General features: G+C 33.2%; 1 protein-coding gene across 1 annotated transcript; it reads right to left on the minus strand.

Moving 5' to 3' along the window:
• Positions 1-1,191: 1,191 nt before the first annotated feature.
• LOC128169392 (uncharacterized) lies at positions 1,192-26,331 on the minus strand (the record flags this gene model as incomplete). Its single annotated transcript, XM_052835542.1, has 9 exons — positions 1,192-1,409; positions 9,523-9,816; positions 17,536-17,748; positions 17,858-17,963; positions 18,968-19,035; positions 21,047-21,340; positions 22,221-22,502; positions 22,613-22,924; positions 26,059-26,331. Coding segments are annotated over 9 exons (2,060 nt in total), but the record flags the coding sequence as incomplete, so codon positions are not given.
• Between the last annotated feature and the right edge of the window lie 161 nt (positions 26,332-26,492).

The following is a 26,492-nucleotide window of genomic DNA, read 5'->3' on the forward strand; positions in this document are numbered from 1 at the left end:
TAAACTTATTTAAAGATTAACAAATCGAAAAAAAATATAAAGGGAATTTATTGGTGTCCTTTCTACTACCATTTGTTGAGGAAAAACAAAGGTTTAAGCTTGGTTTTTTAAAGTCGTCACTTTGTCTCAAGCTGTACATGTAGCCTTTTTTTAAAATTGGTATTGAAAAACTATAAATCCCAACAAAATATATTTGTGTCATGAATGTACATTGACGTAAAATTTCAATGAGATATGTTAATATTTGTTTTAGATTTAAGACAATCACATTTAAGGACTCCTACACCACTTCTAAATAAAAATAATTGGGACATGGTCACGGTTTTGGTCAAAAGCTATTTTTTCTGATTTTAAAGTCTCTGCCGGTCGCCATAGACTGGTGGCAATCGGTAGTATTCGATGAGCGATACTCTAACATCGGTCCTCATGGCCTGTAGTTGTTAACACATCTGTCTCATCAACAATCATCGTACAGAGGCCGAGCATGCATACGCCCTCCGATGGTATTATGGCGAGTGACTCTGAATGATTTTATTTTTTACCAGCGTAACACTGATTACCGGCAGGAAATCGGACACGCAGCGGAAAGTCTTTTCCGAACATTCTACAACGCTCGACTTGTGGCCGGACAGTGAATCAAACATCATACATGTACGATTATTGTCCGGTCATCTTACCCACATTGTAGGATGAAAGAATGATGGTCGGCCGAAAAATGATATAATAATTGCCTTACCTTACATGGTTAATAAACGATAATGGCTTTGGCACCGAGACATCTGGGGTAATATGTTGCAGCAACAACCTGTACAAGCTCGGCTTCAACATGACGCTATCCTGGCGGCGTTGTTAAAAGAAGCAAAGCAAGAACAACTCAGAGCCCCACGATGAAACAGAACGTGATGGTTCCGAGACTTAAAATTACAATACTCTTATGAGAGAGCCTGAGGCGTAGAATTTTACAAATTTTAATTTTTTTATCCGCATAGAGCCGTAGAAGTTCCATGAGCTTTTACAAATGTAGCACAGCTTGGGACACGCATTGCCAAAATGAAAAAAAGTAAGTTTAGGTGATATTGTGGGGAATTTACTACTTCTTTTGCCAAAACATATATATGTTTCAAATCTAGTTTGTTCTGCAATTGTTAATTGGTATCTTTCTCTCTCTATTTATTTTTCAGCCAAAGAGCTTCATTGGAACCTGGTCTCAAGTTGGTGATCACGCTCCACTAACTGGCCAGTGGCGCAAGTTATCACTAACTGGTAATGCGTTTCGAGTCCCCACAACACAATTTCGATGTGTGTGCTAGAAGGTTGCCTAGAGTACAAAGCTGTGGTGTGCAGACTCAATCGACCGATGATGCCTTGCTTAAAGTAGCACAGCAGTTCTTCCTTCATTGCTGCAGGGCCTTTAAAGGCAAGCATATAGCCATTCAGAATCCGTTATCACGACATGCTTTCTGCTTTCCACTCTGGAGATGCCTTGTGTGGTCTTTGCATATCGCTCAATGAATGTTGTGAACGTGTAAAAACAGTTTGCGCCAATAAAAGCCCAGCGATGCATTGCTAAACTACATATGTAATACAGATATTCCAGCGGAAATCGGCCGAAACATTTAAAATCGATTGTACTTTGGTGAGCGCCGTTCGTATATCGGCAATACATTAGCCGGCTATAGGCAAAAGTTAAGTCGATTATCGGCCGATGTTTGTTAACTCTTACCTCAGACTCAAATAATACAGGGCAGTGATCGGCCATGTATCAGCCATTTCTTAATGTGTTACAAGTAATGACGTATCGCCGATGAGAACGATGTGGAACATTAGTAGAGACACCGCTAATTTTTAACTACAAGTTAATTTCTTCCGATGACTTCCACCGATGTGCCCGATGACGTCTGTCACCGTCCAATAACAGCGGATGTCCGGCCGGCATCCACACCATTTCATCTAAAACGCACATGTAACACATAGTTTAACCCATCGCTCGGTAATGTGACTGAAACTTTACAATGCTTGAGTAAGGCATTTTTGATAGTTAACCAAAATTTGAGTGTCATTCGCTGAGATGTACGCGAGTTACTGAGTTTACAATGCTTTGCTAAGTAAACAAAGCTTTATGTTTACATTTTGAATGTTGAAGTGAAAATTCTAGTTTCAGACTTTAAATTGATGTGTTAAACGTTAGGAACAGTTTATTATTACTTAAAATGAATAGGCATATAGACTGATCAGCTTGAAAAAGATGTTTTACTGGCATATTGAGCCTTAAACCAAAACAGGGCATGAGCCCTGTTTCATGACAAATAAAAACTAGAGGTACTGTGAGCAAGCTCACAATTGATACCCCCGCTAATAAAAACAATCATAACCCTTGCATTTTTGCTATTATAGAAAATATTGGATGAATCTATTTCACTGTCAATTTTCTATGAATAACAACTGCTCTAGTTTTTTAAAACTGTTAATGCTAATATGAGTAAACAAATTAATTACTTTCCTTTAATTCCATTTTATTTTAAGTTAACTGTTAATGCATATGGACATTTGCATCCTTCCGTTACAATTACATGTATGACTCAAATCAAACGAAATCCACGTGTTAATATTTAAACATTTTTTAAATTATTGGTATACTGAGCCCCATTTTTTCCGATTTTTTTTTCCACACATCTATTTTTCCCAAACAAAATTTCATCGGAGCAGGCCATTTTCAGAGAGACAGGAATGAGAATATAAAAATAATTTTATGTGGCCTGAGACAAGGAACCTTTCTGTCAAATTTTAGCTTCTAATATTTCCATTAATACAAGACATGAGACAGACAGAATTGAGCATTTTTGAAACAATGACCTTGAACTTCCTCAATTGACCTTGGGTAAGATATCGACCGGACACGAATTTTGCATTTTTCATGCCAGTGACCTTGACCTCGCCCGAATGACCTTGGGTCAAGGTCCTGACACACCCTTAGGTCATAAGCAATCTTTGTGTGAAGAAAGAACTTCTATTGTTTCTCCATAAGAAAGATATGGACCGGACACGATTGCATAGACAGACGGACGGACAAGGTGATTCCTATATACCCCCCCCTCCCCAAACTTTGCGGGGGGTATAATGAGCCCTGTATCTTTTTTATTATTTTACGACTGACAATCAAATTTTAATTGATCATTAGAAATGTATTCCGTATTCGTTTTAAATAATAAAAACAGAAAAATAGAAGTTGAAAGTAAAATTTGACCAAAAATGTTACCATACCTGTTATGTTATTGCATTATAATGTGTTTATTGACATGAGCGACAGTCAGTTGACTGAATGGCAGGGATTCATCCTGTGAAAGCTAACATTTTTTACCGTAACATATCTTTGACAAGTTAGATTTGAATGACCAAAACCTCACAAAGACAAGCGTCAAGTTTGTTACATAATGGTGAAACTGAAATTACACCGAAGGATATCAAGACTTTGGAGTGTTCTGTACATAGCGAAAAGTACGACTTGCCTTTTTTCATAGTAGATTCAAATACTTAATCAATTCTGGGAAAGAATGCCGGCACAGAAATTGGATCTATTGTGCGCGTGCACTCGGTCAACAAGGACTTGTTGAAGGAAAACCCTACTGAAATCATATGAAGATATTATCAAGGGACTCGGTAAACTTCCTGGAAAGCACCACATCACCATTGACGACACTGTTACTCAAATAATTCATCCACTGAGGAAGGTCCCTGTCGCTCTCAGTATTAAAGGCGAAAACGTTAAGAGTTATCGCAATGCGATATGAGCCCCCCGAATGGGTACACAGTCTGGTTACAGTCCGTAAACCTAACAAGATAAAACTCTGCATTGTTCTAAAGGACTTGAATCGTGAAATTAAGAGAGAGCATTACCGCTTAAAAACAGTCGACGAAGTGATTGAAAACCTTCAAGACAACGTGTTTTCGAAGTTCGATGCAATTCATGAATTTTGGCACAGCAAACTTGATGAGCCCAGTTCAAAGCTGTTGACATTCATTACCCCATTTGGTCGGTACAGATTCCTGCGTTTGCCATTTGGAATAAGCTTTGTACCAAAAGTGTTTTCTAAGCGAGTACAAGAGATGTTTTCGGATTTAACGGGCGTAGAGTGCATAGTAAACGACATCCTACTATTAGGAGAGACTATTGCTGAACACAATTCCCGGGTACACCAGTTGCTACAAAAATGTCGTGAACTTTTAAGTTTAACAAGAGCAAAGTGGTGTTCCGTGTACCTGAAGTGAGGTATGTCGAACATTTGATTACGAACAGTGGTATTACGGTAAAACCCTAGGAAAGTACGAGCGATAGTAGACATGCCAGCACCAAAGGACGTTTCAGGAGTAAAGCGCATTTAAGGCGTCGTACAATATGTTGGCAAGTTCATTCCGAACCTGTCTGATGTGACTGCACCACTTCGTACACTCCTGCAACAAGACGTCAAATGGCATTGAGATGCACCATAGCAGGAAAGTTTCGACATACTGAAACAACTGGTCTCCAGCACACCAGTACTCAGTATATATGATGTTCACAAGCATGTAACAATTTCAAGTGACGCAAGTTCCATGGGACTTGGCGTAGTCCTCATCCAAGATGGACATCCGCTTGCATACGGTACGAGGGATTTAACAGAGACACAGAAGAGGTACGCTCAGATTGAACGTGAAATGCTAGCTATTGTATATGGATGCAAAGTTTCATCATTACATTTATGGCCGAAAGTTGACCGTGGAGAATGATCATAAACCCCTGGTCGCAATCTACAACAAACCACAGTATCGAGCGACGCCTAGACTTCAACGAATGTTTATGAAGTTACAACGCTATGACCTGAAGTAAGTGTATATACCGGAGACGAATATGCATATTTCAGATGCATTGAGTCGGTCTTTCCTGCAAGAGACTCCCGAGACTCTAGTTGATGATATCGATGTTGATTTGATTGAGGCACAACTACCCGTGTCTCAAGCAAAACTACAGCAACTCAAAGAGGCGACTCCTGCTGATGATAAATTACAAACGCTGAAAAATACCGTGTTGATTGGTTGGCCAGTCGAGAGATCAAGTGTTCCATTGAACATTTTACAGTATTGGAACTACCGTGACGCAATCACTGCCATCAATGGACTTTTATACAAAGTTACAAGTTAATGTACATAATTCAAATATAGATAGGACACCAATGAACCCCCTTCATATTTTTTTCAGATTTGTAAATCTTCAAAATAAGGCTGTAGCTTCGCAGCTTGTCAGCTGTTCTGATTAAACAGGCTTTGTCCTGTTCTTGTATGCATAATTACATATATAACAACATGTAGTATCTCATATTGCTTTGATACTGTCTGCCAGTTTTGGGCAGAAACAAGCCAGCTCAAGAAAGGTTTGCATTCCTTTCCTCATATGTACAAGATGGCCGCACATTCCCCTTACATGTAAGTGTGTGCTTTGAGTTTGTAATTAACTACATCAATGTCCCAGTATGTTTTATGGAACTGTGTTCATATCCAAGCACAGGGCGATAAACAATCTTTAAGCAAGTCCTTAAAGGTGGCGTAAAGGTGGCTTAAAGGATATACAATCTTTAAGTCATCTTTAAGCTGAGCTTATAGGTCCTTAAAGTCAAAACCTCTTTAAGTCACCTTTAAGTCATCTTTAAGCTATCTTTAAGCATTTTTAAGTGGCATTTACGCTCCCTTTAAGTTGTCTTTAAACCATCTTTTAGTTCCCTTTAAGTCAATTTTGATCAAACTGAACAATAAAAACATATATTAAATGCAAAAGCTCTTTTATAGGGATGGGAGGGGGTGATCTGAGTGATGATATAATTTCCAAGGAAGGGGGGGGGGTGTTCCAGGCGGTTTTTGATTGTTGCTCCATTAAACACATATCGCTATCATCAACAACGCTCCGATGGACACAGATTGCCGTTATAAAATTCTTTATAATTTTTGTTTTGTTTCAAAATTATTCAAAATTATTGAAGGGCTGAGCGCAGTCTCCGTATCTAAATTTGCGCATGAAATTATATTTAAGTATGTTTGTTTCCTATTATAAATTATTCGGTGAAATCTCTCTCTCTCTTTTTTTCTCTCTCTCTCTGTCACTCTCTCTCTCTTAGTTCATCCAGTTATTAAACAAAAAAAAGATAATGAACCAAAAACTGCATGATTTAATTTAATAATCGGTTGAAGGTATGTATTTTATTTCAATTTTAATTATTTCTAGGTCTAATTGTAGATCTGCTAGATACATGTTAAGAGAGACATAAATAACTATTTATAAATATTTATGTCTCTGATGTTAAAGATGAAAATACTCTCAACTGCCTTTGTTATATCAGGCAGGATATTTATACTGCTTTGCTTGTCTAGACATAGTTTTGTTCGTTTGTGTATAATTAATTAGAGTCTATTGTTTGTCTAACTTAAGAAAACCCCTGGAACTAACACAGAATATACAAGATATACACAACAGTTGTGTCTTGTGCCCAGGTGCACGTTTGTGTATATCTAATTAGAGTCTATTGTTTGTCCAACTTAAGAAAACCACTGGAACTAACACAGAATATACAAGATATACACAACAGGTGTGGTGTGCCTAGGTGCAAGTCAGGGTTTCTAAAGGCGTTGAAATCTTAGTATGTACGTGTATACGATAAGTCTAGTGAATAAAAGTTTATTTACATTTGTAATTCATTTTCAAAGTATTATTTCCTAACTCTGGGTTTTAAAAATGTTACGTCTACAAATTAAAGATACATGTATGTAAGAGTAAAATCTAGAGGCTAATTAATTCCTGTACCGGTGATAATAGGGGTTAATATTTTTAAATATATGTATAAGAGTAAATATATCACATACCCGGCCTGGTACATCATACAATTGTATGTACAAGTATATGTATACATCATTTGCAATTGCACATGCAGTAAATACGTCACCCGTAATTGGCTATACTGTTTGTTTTAGAATTGACAGTCTAAAAATCATGTATACAATTAAATTTTTTAAACATACTGGAACGGCGCCGTGATCATGAAAACCGGGAAAATTGCGTAGAACTAATACCCTAATAGTTTCAATGCATTTAATAAAAGAAATGATTTCATCTTCTTCCTTGCATTTCATTTAGCTATGAATTAGATGAACGTTTATCTACTCGGTTTAAATTTATTTACTAAGGAAGCGTCTCCATTAAGGTATAATATATTTTTTTTTCACTGAAGACCAAGTTCCGTATTTCATTCTCAATATATGCATGCATTTATTTTATAAATTATATATAATTGATTTTTACAATATGAATGGAAGTCAAAATCTTTTCAAGTAAAAAATACACATTGAATACATTGATTTAATATCTACTGATATATAGGATATAAAAACCTCCTTAAATATGTTAGTTGCCGTGGCGCAGAAGAAGTGAGGTGATGCTGGTAATCGAAGGGTTCAATCCTCGTCTTGGGCGTTTTGATTATTTTTTTTTTCATTTTATTTTCTAGAACAAAAAGCGTTTTTGATACCTTTTCTATCATTATCATATAGTTAATATATTTTGTTGGTAAATTAAGCACAATATTTAATTAAAAGATTTTTTTATGGCTTAAAAGTGGCTTTTAGGTGGCTTAAAGGTAGCTTAAAGGTGGCTTAAAGATAGTCTTTAAGCTGCCTTTAAGGCATGTTCACGCTTTCTTTAAGTCATCTTTAAGCAACACATATAGCTTAAAGGTGGCTTAAAGATCGTCTTTAAGCTACCTTTAAGCATCTTTAAGTTATCTATAAGGAGAACTTAATGATGGTCATTCATCTTGTGAAGTGTGTAATAACTCCCAGTGACAGAGATGTTAGCTTATGTTGTTTTGGGAAACATGAAATCCACTGTAGACACTCGCTACAAAGAGTTGTCTGATTCGCACACAATCAGAGCAGTGGATTGAGATTATTGGAAAGAGGGTGTATATAAACTGTCAACGATAATAGTTACCATCTGCTTTGTATTGTAATGCACTTCTCTTTTGTTTTGGCTCGCCTTTAAAGAAAAACAACACACATATTACAAACAGTATCTTTGCACTATTTTGGTTATATGGAATGTTAGTTTTAAATACATGACACATACATATTACCGTATTTATTAATTACAGGTTTCGAATTGCATTAACAGTAATGTTAACAATGTTTTTTCGCCAACATTTTATGGGTATACCAAATAAACCATATACAAATGAGAATTGAAATTTTCATGCTGTGCTTTAAAAAGAAACCAATAAGGCAGATTATACAATCGCTTACCATGTGGTATGCTGTCTGACGTGCGTCTTTTCAGTTTTTGTTCGCCTATGAAAAGTAACAAGACACATTAAATTGATTTTACAACGCAGTTTATGTTAAAATAAGTATTCTACATTCTTCTAAGAGTTCCCGTCCAGCTGAGTTTGAGAAAAAAAGCTAGTTTTGAAAATTCATTAAAAGCAAAATCACAAAAATAAGGCACAATCACAGGATGAATCTCTGCCATTCAGTCAATAAAAAGGTGACTGGAAGGAAACTGAAATGTGACTGAATGACATATGTGTGCCATTCAGTCACCTTTCCAGAGCATTCAGATATCATTCAGTTGCCTGAATGGCAGAGATTAATCCTGTGAATCTTCAAATATACCTGGTTAGTGTACCCATGTTTATAACCTGAATCAACCTCTGTCAATCAACTGAATCGATGCCAAATATTGAATGTTACATGTAGAAAATGATAAGCATATGTTTACTCGTCCTCTTATCACACATACGTTATTTGATATACTTGATTTCATATTGAAGCAATACAAATACAAATGATTTTATTTAGATTTATGATGCGGTAATTAAAGTTGATATATGATATATGATAAGTAAATATTTGTTAACCTCATTTTAACATAACACATAAATGTGCATTGAGCATTGATCAGATTTGTACAACGTCATGGCGACTTCATATCACGTACATGTATCAAATGCATGTTATGTTTGGCATTCAATAAAATCAATAAAACAGCTTGAATGTTTTACATTTATTCTTTCAGAAATTTGGAGAGAGCATTTTAAAATTGTTATGATTATTTTAAGCAGGGCCAATTTTTTTGGTAGGTCTTGAACCGGTTTCTTTCTGGCACCGACACTTAAAGAGAAAATGTTCAGACAAATCTGGTACATAGGCAGCTGGTTGATTTAGATTTATACCAATAAAACACATATGTAAACAATAACAAAGCTTGGGCTTTGTTTACAAAGATTTTAAAACTGTGTATCTTGCTTATCACTCAATTCTTGACTTTCAAATTTTCACAAAGCATTAAAAGTACTTTTATTAAACATTCTAAACATTAAAATTGGAAAAAGAAAATTTCAAGTTTTGAGCTTAAATCATGCCAAGTCCCTTTAAGAAGTTTTACCTACCAAAACTTCTCATTCATTGAAAATGGAATAGTTTTTAAGTCAAATAAATATCATATGTCACCTGTTGTTCCTTTCAAGCTTATTGTGCGAAAGTCATCTTCAAAAAAGTCGATGTTCAGTTTGCTAAGTTTGTCTTTGTCGTGTTGCTCTATACTAAATAGTTTATCAATGTAAATTCCTCTGATCGATAAAACCATATAAAAACTAGTCGAGCGGATATATCCATTGACCCTGACGTCTTCTGTAGAACATCCAACTATACTGGCGACGGTTTCTTTCATTTTGGTTTCATCTTCAAAACTAAAATGATGTAAATTTGCATCTATGTGGAAACGAACGTTTTTAAATCCGTTTTCTGAAAAAAAAAATAAAACAGCGATATATAGATAGATAGATAGATAGATAGATAGATAGATAGATAGATAGATAGATAGATAGATCTATCAGCTTTTAGACAATTTTCTTTCACAGGTCGTCATATCTGATGCAAACCATGCTATTTATTTCATCAATATTCTATGCTATTTTTCTTTTTAATTGTATATCAGCTCTGCGTCATTAAGTGAAAAACCGCAGTCATAAAGGCCTAAAATGAAATATCAATTATCAGGCAGTTATGAATGTTTTCAGTTTTTAACATATTAAGCCCCTTTCACAATTGGCGCACAAGCATTTCACGACACTGCGATCGGAATTTGTACAGCCCCTTTCACAATTGGCGCACGAGCACTTTACAACACTTTGCGACCGGATTTTTTTTAGATTTGCACGAGCTCTCTCATTCGTTGCACGAGCTCTCGCATTAGTTGCATGCGTTTTAGTGCTCGCATCAAGTTTCCTCAAAATAGTGGACATGCACACTATTCAGACGCCACCGAATGCGGTCCAAATTATCACAGTGTAACGAACGAACATTAGTACGAACCTTTTACAACGTATTGTCTACTCGCAAGAGTGATGTTGAGTTTTAAAAGTCGCAAGATGAATCGCTGCTGTGTATATTGCGACCGTGAGACTGTTGCTCAACATGTCTCATGTAATCGTTCAACGTTGTACTATCATTGCACGACATATCAGCCTCAACATGTAATGCTTTGCTACTTATATATATACCATGTAATAATATCTCTGATTCAGAATTAAATTGACAAAATACATTAGTTTCATGATGGTGAGGGAAATACATATATAAAGATTTTTTCCCTCAAGAAGAATCATATTTCCCGAACGTTAATGCAATAAACATTTTATTATTCCAAACAACATATGATTACACAAAATACGTTGATTTCTAATAATTGTTTAACTTTTAAACAGTTGCAACATCAACATCGTGATTGATTGATTTCACATGTTACTTTCTCACTTTTCTTTCATGAATCATATATAGTTAGCTGGTTTTGTGATTTATGAATAGAATCATAATGATTAAATACTTTTGATTTAATATATTTGTCTAAATTGTATATCGACTATTTCATTTCTATGACATCGCCCTGTGACGTGACTTTCTAGACCAATCAGATATAATAGAATAATCATATTAAGGTATAATAATAAATGCTGTTGCATATCTGTATCTTCGTGGGCGACATGTTCTTACGCTTTATGTCTTCTGAATATTGGCAGTGAAAATAACCCCTCTGACTTGCACGAGCATTCGTACCATGGAACGCATAATCGCACGTCCAATCTCATTGGAGCACGTTTAATCGTCCAAGTACCTGGTCTCTCGCGCAATCCTGTCTTACATGTATTATCTTTCAAAAGTCGCTTTTATTGTACAACATTCGCATACAGACGCGATATATATCTTAAGATTCAATTTGTTTACATCGCAGTCTGCTCGCTTAGATCATGTGAAATTCGTACGAATACCTTTTCATATGCGATTATTTCGGCAACAATTTACAATTAAAGCCCATTTCATAATTGGCGCACGATTAGAAGCGACCAAATATTTGTGCGACCGAAAAAATTAGATATGAATCGTAATATATATATAAATATATATATATATATATATATATATATATATATATATATATATATATATATATATATATATATATATATATATATATATATATATATATATATATATATGAATATAATCTTCGCATAATTTTACAAATATACTTTTATTACTGTTTTTGATCTGAAAAAATGATTTTATATCAAAGTACCGAAGAACTGACGGGAGTTGATTTTATCGATGTGTATTTATTTTCAAATCAATGATATGTTATTTTGCATGACAAGTTCAGGTAGTTTCTAATCTGTATTTGAATTGCGCACATGTTTATAATATGAGTTTTTGGACTTTTCGACACAATAATGTTGATAAATCCCCATATAAATTTAAAGATAGAATTCAATCAAATTATGTATCAGTGATAGAAATATATCTGGAAAATGAATCCAAGCAATATTGAACCCTCGTCTCGTTCAACCAAACCCTCGGCTGTCGCCGTTAATATCCGACAAACAAGAGAGACTCTCTGCTTATCGGAGATTTACGGAGACAGCCGAGCGTCGAGTTAAACGAGATTATATTGAACTCTGGCGTAAGAATACATACAACTACAAAAAATATCTAATTGTTTGTACCATTTAAAACCTGACTATTTTCAAGGTATTTATAAATAAGTTTCCTTGAAAAACAATGCTTTAGCATACATTATTTCGAATTTCTCAATTATTCTGAAGAGCTAAGTCTTGTCAGCGGCGATGATTTGTGCTTTGGTCCAAACACTGTTTCACTTTCGTTTGTCAGAGTAACTGCATAGGAGAGTTGGTTAAAATCAACAGTTAGTCATTCAAATTAAGTTTATCATCATGAAAAGCCACAAGGCCTAACCATGTCATGTCCTTTACCTCCCTCATTCTTTTCCATTAAACAAAGCAAAACAGAGTCATTGACTCTCTCTGTATAGGACATCAGTTCATAGCAGGTTAACTTCCAAAGTAAACCGATAAAAAGTAAGAAGAGGTCCATGGGTCTAATCGGTCACCTAAGTAACTGCAGTGTAGCTTTTGCAATGTACATTCATGTTCATCATTCTTACATGACTAATAAAATAATTTTCAACCGGGGTTTTCAAAGGAGAAATCCGGTTATTTAAATGGTGAAAATGGCGAGTGGGCGGCTATCAAAGGGGACCCTTGTTGCATAAATAACTTTTCCTACAACTTTCAAGATAGGACGATGTTCTTTTGCAGAACAATTGTACATATATCAAAAGTGTGCATATTGCTAGGACTTTAATTTCTGATAATTTATGGAAAAAATACAAGCTGTTGATCTTCATTGTTTTTTTGTAAAATATTGCAAATAGGGTACACCTATTGTACGGATAACCTCATCTACAATTTTCAAAACAGAAAATTGTTCTCTTGCTGATCACTTTTACATATATGGTAGGTTTGAATCTTGCCTTGATTTTCATTTCTGGTTATCTACATATTATATACTAGCTGTTGAGCGTAGACATTTATTGGCAAAATATATTGCAAATTGAGTACCCCGTTTCCTTGATTAGGAAGTGTTATACATGTATCAATTCAGGATTCACAAATGGATTATTGATACTGCTCACAGAAGAAAAAAAAACCGGATTGTTGTCACGTTGACAGCTTTTCTGTTGTAAAAGCTTTAAAGGGCAGGTGATTAATTTTTTAAGTGTAGATATAGATACGTTTGACCAACGTTTGCCTTTTCCAGATACTAGTATTAGACAGACAGGGTTCTGTCATTTCTTATAGATGTAGAGTTGATGTGCAAAAAAAAAATCTCGTCTTAAAAAATGTGTGTGGAGTTTTTAGAAAACAAACAAATGGTGTACTTTTTATAGAATATTTTGCAAAGAAATTATTTAGATCTGCGGACTTTTTTGTATTTTTCTAATAAACCGGATGGTATCCCGCACAAGTACGGGAATGAAGAATTAAGAGATTGATGACAATGCTAAAATGTTGAACCGGTTTTTTTTCTTTTGTTTATTTCCGTGTATACTGTGTCTGCCAAATTGCATAGCTGGATATTTAGCCGAAGGATACAATATGAAATATCTAAACTGAAAATGAGTATTATTAAACAGTGCGTGGGTATTTACATATTACATGTATACATAGGATGTCATATCTGTAAATTTTGTTCTTTGGGTCAAACTTCACTATAATTTGTACCACTGCCACAAATGAGATTTTCAGATAAAAAAATGATTTGATAAAAAAAAAATCTGGGAGGGTGACCCCCCCCCCCAAAAAAAAAATAATAATAATTAAACAATAGCTCCCCCGTTTTATGCATACATCATTTATTCATATTGACTTAGAACAAAATTCGATCCTTCTTTACAAATTAATGTCTAAGGTTTATAACCAATGTGTCGTGGCATAAAATTGTATGAAAAAAACCACGCTAATGTATGCATAATTATTTGCATATTTTTAAACCAAAATTGTCGTATCTAAAGTAACTGCCTCATAATAAACCTCCTTACACTTTATGTCAACCGCGTTTATTGGCACCCCGTTGTGGAAAATAAATTCTTTCGATCAAAACTAAAATTGTAGGAAATTATTACAGTTTATTTATTAACCTTTTTGTATTAATCAAAGGCATCTTATCCAAGGTCAACCCGCGACACATTATAGGCGTCCTACAATTTTCGACATGACGTTATTTAGTCAAACTGCGTTCTTTGTTATCCAGTTTTGGAAAGTTGTTTTTCTATTCTCTCGCCAGAGGTCGCACTTCGGTAACTTTTATCCATGATAACTTAAATCAGCATTTACACAATCTTAACTTCTATGTATTATCCAAGTGCGTTCCTAATAAATATATTCAATGTTTACGTTGTCATTCTATATTATTTATTACAAGGATATATTTCTCATGGACTTGGATCCGCCACCTTTACCACCTTTCTCTCATTTTTGCTATTTTGAGCTGGTTGATCGAAAATGAAAGTAGGTTTTTTATTGACTCTTTAAATAATTTTATATCAGATAAAATGTAACTATAGCTTACGGAAATCACGTGTTGAAATACCAAATGTTAAAGCAGTTACGCTGGTGCATGCATTTTTTATTGGCAAAAAGTCTTCATTTATTAGAATAGATTAAAAAAAATCAAAGTACATTTACAACATGTATACTCATCCTGATAAATGTTCAATTCATTCTAATAAGTAGAACTTTCGTACTTGAAAGTTTGTTTGGAAAAAGTACCCAGCCAAGTGTTTACCATATATACAGTAGTTTGCAAAAGAAAAAAAATCAAGTTCAACAGATGATATTTGTTTCACAGATAAACCAGAATTGAAGCCTATGCACTATGAACTTTCTGATATATGTACAATTTATCTGCAAAAGAAAACAGTTCATATATTAAACATAGGTAATCGAAGATTTTGAAGCCCATCTCGTCAAATGGTAACTACAAGCTCGGCATATTTTGCACCGTGTTCTTCTTTCTAGTTAGTGTACATCCCAAGATCAATTTAATGCAAGTATGTTTAAGTAGGACTTATAGTAACCTGGAAATAAAGCTTCTTAAAAAACTTTTAACCTGTTACTTATTTTGAAAATTTTTGACCTAAATTCTAGAAAAAATATATTTAAAATTGTAGCGTAACATATACTGACAACATTAAACAAATCAGAGCAGATCTGAACAATGTACAAAAATAATTGGTCGACATTACAATATCCTAATTTATTTAGATTTTTAAGATGGTTTACAGTTTGTTATTGTCATTATTTCATTACATAATCATTGGAGCCCTGCTCTATAACCAGAACCCCTGACCCAGGAGCCTTGATATTCATTATTTTGAAAATGACAATCTTGTTATCGTAACTAGGTACAAAGTTCATATGCTTAATATTCAGGAGCAAAGGAGCGACGAATTAATGCAGTTTTAATTTTAGCTGGACTTTGCTGAAAGCAAAGCCCTGTCTGTAGGCAGAGAAATCGCCAATGATACCATAAATAGCACAAACTTCAAAAGTAAACACAACAACCGAGCATCGTCAAAATAAAAGCTTCTGCTATACCAAATAGTTGCACAGAGAGCCATATGTTGTCAAATCTATTGGTTTTTTACTATTCTACAAATTAATTCAGCGCTGATTGTTTTCCTTTTTAAATTAACTACGTGTTTTTTTTAAACAAGACAATGCGTTTTGGGCACATATACAGTGGTAGCAACGTTATTGTTGACAAACGACACGCACGATTCTGATACACGAACGATCACGCACGATACACGAACGATCACGCACGATACACGGACGATCACTAACTTACTGAATGCTCACGATACACGAACAAAAACGATAAAACACGCAAATGAACGATTCTACACCATTAAACACGCAAAATCAAAATTAATTTTTAAGATTAGAATTAAGAAAACATATTGCTTTAATTTGTATTGCTTTATGTTTGTGTTTTATTGAAAAGCGGCATGTACAGTAGCAATGCACTGTTTTATATTTTACGAGTAAACAATTTACAAATTCATATAAAAAAATATATGATTCATACACAAATTAATTTTTGTCTCCATAACGAATAATAACTTAAGTTTAAATGAATTGTAGATAATGCATTAACTATATGAATTTATTACCTACAAGTTGACTGTTTATGTAATCAAGGTCCCTTACGTACGATTTAATTATGCGGGATAGAGGTAAATTTGTTACCTTGTTCCATAGAATTTCGATTTTACACATAGAATATTTTCATTATTTTCAGTACATAATTGATTTATTGCTATTTATTCTAAATGTTAAAGCGTCTATTAAAAAAAATATTTCAAACAAATGTTTTTTGTATTCTCATTTGAAAGAAAAACGTTGGGGATAATCGTTTACTTTAAAACGGGGAGTGGGTAAGCTTGACCGCTTCATTCAACGTGTCGCTCTTGCTTATATGATTAAAATTATGTGTCAAGACACAATGGATGCTTGATATAGGCTGACTTTAACATTATGCAAAACTAACTCGACCGAACAAAGGATTGAATTAGCTGTGGAAATACTTGATAAATGTATTTAACCACGAAAGAGAGAATAAATGCTAACAACTGTCAATGTTTTTCTATAAAAAAAACCTTAAAATTCAGTTAAATTCACATTGTTTTACAAAAAAACTTGTCGTTGTTTTAAGAAATAATCCTGACATTCCGTAAAAAAAGTTACAAAACGAAAAAACCGCACGATCACGCACGAACACGCACGCAAAAAAACGCAAACTATTTTTCCTGATACACGCAGGATCCCGCACGTTACACGAACGATCACCCACGTTACACGAACTATTTAACACGATTGGCTTGTCAACAATAACGTTGTTACCACTGTACAATGCCCATGAATTTCTATCAACTACTTTTCAAAGCATTGGTGTTTGGCTGCACAAAGAAATATTAAGGTGAAGTAGGTTGAACTTAGAACGGTTGTTACAAATTTAAATGCAACTGTTGATTGTTTCTACTAGACAGACATATTTTAATTTATAGCCGCTAACAAAATAATTCAGTCGCTCTCTGGGGCATTTGCGACATTAAAAGCATGAGAGAGAAAGATAGAGAGGGAGGGAGATAAAGAGAAAGAGATTGCCAGTTTTTACTACAAAATATGCATAATGACACATCGCACCGGCTTTCAGTACTACCTCGGTACTTTGATTACTTATAAGAATCCCACCCTAACACAATGACCCCTGACCCCGGGCTCGTTAAGCGGAGTAGAATCGTTGACCTCCTTATTAGAACATCATTCCATCTCAAGTAAGTTCTTGGTGTAATCCGGTAATCAATTAAATCTTAGACAATGCAGATAGGGTGCGTTTTATAAGGGAAATGCAGATACTAATAATGAAACCAATGCATGGCTTATGATTCTCGGTATAATTTGATAAATGAGGATTTAAAACACACCATGACAAATTGTTACAAAACATAATAAAGTGGTCAAGAGGAATGCTAAGCACACTTGTAATCTGAATTTAAAAGAAAACGTTATGCAATCATTTGAATATACAAAATAAATGTGATACCTGATGGCTTCTCGTAATAATATATTAGTTTCCTCTTCTTAGCATACTCAACCAATATCCTTTCAAGTTCTTCACATTTTGTTTCTTCAAGTAAAAACTGCATAGCAATGACGTTAGATGTGGTAATAATCTCTTCTTCCAAAAGAACCAAAAAACAATCTGCTGCAGTTGTTGCTTGATTTAATTTTGTATGTTCTTTAATATTGCAGGATGCTACAATGAAAAGGTCAATTTATAATTACCAGTTTGCTGGGGTTTTTTGTTTTGTTTTGTTTTTGTTTTGTTTTATTTTTTAAAGTAAAATTTTTGTGAAAAGACTTACCTCGAATGAGAAATTTTAGTTGATTAATCTTTTCTGTAGGGAATTTCTCTGCTAGGTGATTAAGCAATTTGCTAATCGGAACACGAGATCCACCATCCATGTGAAACTTGCTTACAGGTCATGTATTATATAATCATGAATGAGAGAAACATGAATTGCCAATAAGATTGGTTTTATTCAATGAACAAAACCATAATAATAGAAAAGTAATATTAAAATTGTATTTGTGGATTGCTATCTAAATTGACTCTTACCAAGAGTACTTTGTTTTCTCCTTAAATTATCTTCAGTGATTATATCTTAAAAATAAAATAAACAACAGGAATAATTAAAGTACTGACGCAAGTTAATTTTATCGATTATTATTCATTTTAGAACCAACGATACGTTAGTTGCATGGCAAGTCGTTTCTTATATATGCATGTATTTGAATTATGCACATTTTTATGATATGAATGCTCGGACATTTCCGAAAAGATTTCGAGAAAACCAATATGAATCATGTCGTGTAATATTAAAATATACTATTAATTCTATCAAGGTAGATATCAGTAATCGAAATATTTCTGGACATTATATGGATCCTATCAATATTGAAAAGGAAGAGAGATTCTCGGCTTGTCGAAAATTTACGGAAACCACCGATCGTCTGGTTGAACAAGACTATAGTAATCTCGGCGAAGGAATACATACAACTACCACAAATATCCAAATTGTTCCTATCATTTAAAATCTGGCTATTTTCAGGGTATTTATAAATAAGTTTCCTTGAAAAACAGTGCTTCAGAATTCATTACAGCAAATTTATCGATTATTTCGAGAACTAAGCTTTGTCAGCGGTGATGATTTGTGCTTAGGTCCAAACACTGTTTCACTTCCGATTTGCCAGAGTGATTGCATAGGAGAGTTGATTAAAATCAACTCCCAAAAAATGTAATTAGACCTTTTTTGTCTTCAACAAAAAGAAAGGGTTTTCCGACATTCCCGTTTCTACGAGTCACGTATGATAAAATCAGGTATATAAGAAACATAAATAGCAAATTAAGATTTTTTAATAAAAAACAAAACAAAACAATAATGATGTATAGTAACAATGGACTTTTGTCATACCAGAAGTCTAAAGTGTATCTTACCAGGACGTTTTTGTTTTCTCTTCAGACTGTCTTGACATATTTTACCTTGAAAAAAAAATGAACACAAGAAATAAAAATGTGTAATATTTATCAATCATTTTAAAACACAACTGTAATTATTTCTATTAAACACTGACGATATTATATTTTATATAATATTTTGATATGCTTTGTTCCAAACATATACAAAACAAATAAATTCCTATACGTAAAAAATTTCTATTATGTTTATGTATTGTTTTAGTATGATAGTTAATATACATTTTCTACTACACATTAATATAAGACAATGTTAATATGTTGAACCTTATTTTTGTTCATTGTGTTTAAACTGTGTCCGATTGCATGTCTGGTGTTTAGAGGAACAGACAAGGATAAAAATCTTAACTGAAAGCGATGTTTTATTTACTTATTTCTTTTTGTTGTAGGATTGAAAAAAAAATTCAAATTTTATCTCAAACAACTGATTTAGTATTAAGTGCGTCGTATTTCTGAATTTTGTTCTTAGGGTCAAATTAAATTATAATTTTTATCACTGTTCTAAAAAGAATTTAAAACAAAAGTGTTTTTTTTTAAAATAGAGACAGATGCTTTAGAAGGGAAGATAATTAATGCTGAAGTACTAAATTTTGCCTTAAAAAAGACAAACAAATGACAAAAATCCGTGGCCTAAGAGATAAGGTTTTGATTTTAAAAGGTTGTTTCGAAGGATTTTGAATTGTTTGTTAGAAGAGCAGTCAATTTTTCAACAACAAAAACATACAATTCTCAAGTCCAAAAAAATAAAGCATAGTAACATGTATACCAGAAGCATGAAACACCAATCAGATATTTTAGAACTGACACCTTATCAGACTATTTAATGTAATATATAAATTAGCCTCAAGCTGTATATTGCTGAACAAATTAAAACTGACCTTTATAAATAAATGTCAGACATTACTTTTAAAAGGCGGATTTATAGGTTGAAATATTAGGATAGTTTATGACATCAGGGTTGTCTCTAAGACCCGGGAGGCGGGGAATTAGTATGATGTTAAGCAATTTACTGAATATAATAATGTACCTTGCCTCTTGATGATATTTGACTTTGAGAAAGCGTTTGACTCACTCTCCAAAAAAACTTTATGTAAACAGTTTTAGATTTTTTTAATTTTGGATCATCAATAAATAGATGGTAAAAAAACTTGTTATTGTGGTATCAAAATGTGTGTCATTCAAGATGGACAGATTTCAGAGTGTGTGTATACACACATATATATATGTGTGGTTTACAGACAAAGTGATCGGATATCTCTATATCTGTTTCTGCTGTGTGTTGAAATCTAAGGCATAATTGTTAGAAATAACAAAATCATTAGGAGTATAATTATTTGATGGAGAAGAATATAAACGTTCTATATATGCAGACGAAACATCTGTAATATTCATAATATTCAAGGTTCACCAACATCTATGTATAGCATTCACCAAGACGTACATCACTTTGCAAATATATCAGGGCTAAGAATTAATTTTCCAAAACCAAAATGATTTGAATAGAAAGTAAAAAAAAATTCAAATGAAGTTTTCTATCACTCAAGAGGGAAACTTAATTGGCTGTATAATAGTTTTGACATATTTGGAAAAAAAAATCATTATATTTGTCAGACATGCTAGACCTAAATGTTTTTCTAAAGGTGATCGAGATTAAAAAATATTTAAGCAATGGAAAGTAAGAAGGGTGATCCCAACAGGCAGACTTACTGTTCTTAACACACTAATTAAACCAAAATTAAACCACGTAGTTCTTGCATTGCCAATGCCTAATGATGCCTTTTTAAGATCTTGTTAACGTAATGTTTGAATGTCTACGAAACAGTAAAATACACAAAGTTAAACAAGAGATGTTCGTAAAACACTTAAGCCACCTCTTTTTGAAACATTTGTGAAAAAATGAATGTAAATGAATTTTCAATTCAAAATATACAGTAATTATTGGAATGGCAATGCAAATGATTTTTTTTGATAAATAAAGCATTGATAAAAGGATTATTTCTGAATACTTCATTATTACCTGGAATCATCATTTCTACCTTTCCGATTCGGTTTTTGGCCTCTATTTTAAAAGTGCAATTTTCTAGTTTTTCTGGATGTTTTATAACTAACACAGGGTGGGGAAAAGTACTTGTTGTTCCATTATATTCTTCAGCACTAACATTGATTGCTTGATAATTGTTTGAATCGTTTTCCTTTATGCTCCATTTCACAACATGCGGAACTGGTACTGATTTAATTGTCGTCGTAAGCCACTGGCTTCCATCTTCTTTTTTCTCGCAAAAAGGTTCTTCTAAAAGAATCTCTGGAACACCTATAATATATATATATATATATATATATATATATATATATATATATATATATATATATATATATATATATATATATATATATATAACTATTATGATGTTTAAAGCCATTAAGCGGTTCTTATTGTTTTATAATATTAATACAGGACATTATACTTGCTTCTATTAACTAGTTATTTAAGCAATTCGGTTTTTTTTTTGCTTCTTTCTCAAATATAATTCATATAATCAATAAAAGCCAAAATTATAATCATATTCCTGTTATCAAGTAATTGTTTAATCTCATTGTATTATTTAATACAACACAGGTATTGTTATTTTGTTAAAAATTTCTTTTTTTTTATATCACTAAGAAATTTTCATTATTTCACTATTATTATTATTTACCTTTCAAAGATCCACGTTTCCTTGATATTGGTGGTATTGGATAAAATGTGATGCAATAGAAATTATTTTTAGCTTAGGGTCAGGAGATAGGAGATATATTGATTTTACATCAAATTGTAGGAAAGTAGGTTTGTAATTTTTTCTACTGGAGCCTTAAAAGAAAATGCTGACGTATGATTATTTATCACTGATGGAGCGCATGTCTCAGTACCCATGGGTGTTAGGCCAATAATTCAAAAGTTCCTGGTTCAAACCCCGTTGATGTTATGTTTTATGCACAAGACAAGGTACCTTATCTACATTGGCTCAGTGTACCCTGCTGAAAATGGGTACCAGCTTATGCTGGGAGTTAACCTGCAATGGACTGGTGTCCCATGTAGGCAAAATGAATGACTCTCATCCGCCTAGCACCACGGATACCGTGGATAAGCACCAACCTAATGAGCCTAATGAAGCGGAAAGTGTTAACAAATACTTGGAAACGTAGTATGTTACCTAGAACAATTCCTTTGCTCCTAGTCTCACCAACCGCGTTGATAGCAATAAGTTTATAATCTCCAGCGTCATTATAACTGACGTTGTTGATTATCAGTGATTGGTTATTTACATCCACTTTCAAATATTTCCCACCGCTTCTGCCAATGTTAAGCTTAATACCGTCTTTAGTCCAATACACATCAGTTAAAGTAGGCGATTCGTCATAAAGAAAGACATCACATCTCAGTTTGACTGCGTGACCTTGTAAGGTGCATGTTCCTTCAGATATGTTTGGTCGATCTGAAACAGATTTCGTAGCAAACAAAATTAAAGTTAAACTCCCTATGATTTTTAGAACAGCAAATATTCTTAAATATTACTCAATAGTTAAAAAAAATAAACCAATATACCTCCTGTAATTTGTAGGAAATACTTATTGCTCGTGCACTTTCCCATTAAATTCCATACAACGACCTGATAATATTGTTGGTCATTTAAAGTAGTTTGCCATAAAAGTAAAAACGGAGAACGTGGATCAGTACTACTTCCAAAATATTTCCTCTCGTAGATATCAACATGATTAAAAGTTGTTCCATCAAGACTTTTCTGCCATTCCACTTTGTCAGGAAGAGGACATCCAGATACGCGACAGTCGAATCTAGTATCTGATCCACAGATGACCTTCGAATTCGACGTTGAAAGTATTTGTGCACTAGGTATGTCTATAGAACAGAATAAACAATGATTATTTAAAATGTATTATCAAAGGAATTCTATAGAAATTGGTAAAAGAACATTCATGATGCAGATAGCATGAAGATGTTATAATTTTTTTAAGGAGGAATGTATCATTTAGTCAAGTAATCAGCTTGTATGCAACGGGTCATAAAATGTAAAAATAAAACTTCTACTACTGACTATGGTGCATTAGATTATCAGTATTGACTTGATCGCATTTACTTATAAGGGTGGACATGCTGTATTGCGTGTCCTTGCGTATAAAATCGGGGTATGGAATGCACACTTATGTAGTGGTCAACTGAAGTTGTATTGCTTCCTCCCGTTTTTATACAGGTAAGATAAATAAATACACTTGCTCGCATTCTCAAAAGTAAAGTTAATAATTTCAGGGAGTAGCTCAAATCTTATTTTCAGAATTTTTTTAAAATGAATAGAAATTTTTAAAGATTTCAGTGTATTTAATATTTCTAATAAAATATCATATTCGAAATTGTTATATCACAATTAAAGAGTAGTTACCTGGAAGACATATTTCTGTCTTTTTTTATACAGTACGAGACACCTGCTAATCCCCATGTAGAGAAGGTGAATATTATTAAACTAGAGTGAACGGTATAAAATAGTACGCTTAATTATAAATTAAGTTCCCCGACATTTCAATTTAAAATATTCAACATCTGCTCTTCACTAAAAGATTTCGTCAAAATAAATTTATATCATATACGAAATCCATGGTCTTGGGTAACCTTTAACAGATTCGCTATTATTATTTTGTAAAGAAATAAATAAAAGTAAAAACAATAATGATAAATAAAACCTTATCAATATTTCCATCACTGTTTTCCATTCTATCTATCTATCTATCTATCTATCTATCTATCTATCTATCTATCTATCTATCTATCTATCTATCTATCTATCTATCAGTCAGTCAGCAGAGAATCATATCGCGACATGAATTACTGTGTATGGATGCATTATTTAGGAATATACAGAGATGCAAATGTAATTGAGAAAACCAAATTGAACTAAACCTCCATTACTGCAATTTTTTTTACCTGTTCAAGATCTTAAAGAGACAATATGGCGCATCTTATCATAAAACCCACTTAAAAAAAATCGGAGCGGGTTCGGTATTTTTGTACTACTCATAAATGTATAAACGTTCAGAAAATTACTAATTTCTCCGTGAAAAAATCTAATTATTTCTTTAAAATTAGTCATTAGGTATAACCTATACGTATAAACATCGTCACGTATTACGGGGTTCAGCCTTCTATACTACTACGCATGCGTATTTATTGTAAACAAAACCCATGCAGGTCTTGCCAAGAATTTCCTAGCCATGTTTGTTGGTAAAAATATGTCTTTTATACCTCTCGCAGGTAATCATTGTTAAAAAAAAAAAAAACAAAAACAAAAAAACAGCACAATTATGATTTTGGTAGCATGCATTTTGCGTGCTTATCAAAGGAGTTGACTACAATCTAATTTCTTTTTTTTTTTTTGTAAGAGAGACCCCTTGAGGGGTTATTTGACATATATATGTCTGTTCATTTTAAAATGAACTAAAATTGGTAAACCATTAATAGATTATCGAGAAAATGATGATGTGTTCCGTTTATAGAGTCCTTTTTACGTCGTATACCATGATGATCGTAGTCTGACAAAGATCGTGTAGTTTTCAGCAGATGTCAACTATTGTCAATCAAATCCACGTGGTTCAAATAAACGATATGAGATAATTCCGGTTTGTACCACACTTAAATTTCCGGATGCTTATAATTACATTATATAGGTAGGTACATGTAAACTTTTACAATCAACGTTATTTCTTGTTTCCTAACGATAAAATGGGTAAATCTGAAGTTATTCAGTGAGTTATTCACTTGTGCTGAAACGAATTTTCGAATTCGTGAGTATATAGTAAATTTCTTTAAATCGAATGTACATTTAGCATTTGAATATTCGGTTACATGTTTAACCCCCTTTAAACTATGCAGCATCATTTTGTTTTCGTTACAATGGATAAGAAGAGCTGGGTTTGGGAACATTTTACTCTGAACAAAAGAAAAGGCAAAGCCATTTGCAAACTTTGATATATGACTGCCATACTTGTTAACATTGAAAGTAAAGGCAGGGTTAAATCGTCCAACATTCCGGATTTATCGATTTATATAAGACGATGAAGAAATAACTTGCTAAAATGTTTGAACCAGTGTGAGTAACAGAGTGTTAATATCGAAAGGTACATCGAATTTTTTTTAAAGATACTTCGATATAATTTGTTCTTTAATATACATGACATTTCCGAAAACGAGGTCGTTTTGGGGTTTATAATTCTGTAATCAAACATGGCGGAAATATTTAAAATGACTTACGAAGTTATGTATCGGTCTCATACAAGGGTCAGGACTGCAGTATATTATTAAAGAGGTAATAAATCTTTAGATTGTAGATGATGGAGATTTTAAAAAATATAAATATCATTTGCATAAAAAATAAATGCGCGTGCCACCTTATTCAATGCGTACTTATACATTAAGCGTCAAGTTCGAAATGACATGTTTAAGCAGTTTACACATACAATCACAAAGTGATATAAAACTATCAAACATGCTTAATACCTTGTAGATGACCTCTCCAAATATTTGAATACGGATTGAATAGCACTCACGGATATTCGAATTTTGATTGATGGTATTCGTTAACATTTGTTTTCAGCTGTACTGTTTCTTAAATCCAAAAATATATCAAGTTGTTGATTTGAACTGCATACTTCCACTTCACAGTAGTGAAGCGGAAGTAGTAATCGATATCGTACATAAAATTTCTGTTAAAAATTGTGTTATCTAAACGATCTATTAATAGTATGCAACTAGTTGACTTGAAAATTAATAAGGTTTGTCCTTTTACCAGGTCAAATAGGTGTAAAAAGTTTGATAAATATCCGTGCATGTGTTTACTTTAAATCTTGCTTTTAAGCCTACCACACACACACACACACACACACACACACAGCAGCAGCGATGCTATATCCCCTTCGTAACAAGTTGCGCGAGGGGATAACTAATTAAACGAAAACTTACAATATATTCATAGTATAATTACGAACCTAAATTCATACTCTTTGAAACGGATCCAACAGCATTTGAAACTGTACAGGTATATTCTCCCTTGTCTTCTTCACCTGGACTCAAAATTTCAATACAATTATCTGCTAATCCTCCTCCACGATATTTGTCGTTTGGCAAATCTAACACCGATGCATTCTGTGCCCATTTTATCTCTTTGACATTTGGAGAGTTACCCAAGACTCTAAACACATAGTGAATATATAATTCTTCTGTTTTTGATGTGACAACCAAGTCCTCTAAACATGGTGGCTCTATAAGGAAGAAGAAATTTTAAAAAAATCAAATTAAATAGAAAACTTCACATCTAAAAGATATTTAGCCATTAGCTTATTTAAATATTTACTTATAGTCATAATAACATGTAAACTCAAAATAGTATGATCATTTTTTTTTATCTGCAATACACTTTATT

This window comes from Crassostrea angulata, unplaced genomic scaffold (genome assembly GCF_025612915.1).
Source record: "Crassostrea angulata isolate pt1a10 unplaced genomic scaffold, ASM2561291v2 HiC_scaffold_125, whole genome shotgun sequence".
Classification (NCBI taxonomy): Eukaryota; Metazoa; Mollusca; class Bivalvia; order Ostreida; family Ostreidae; genus Magallana; species Magallana angulata.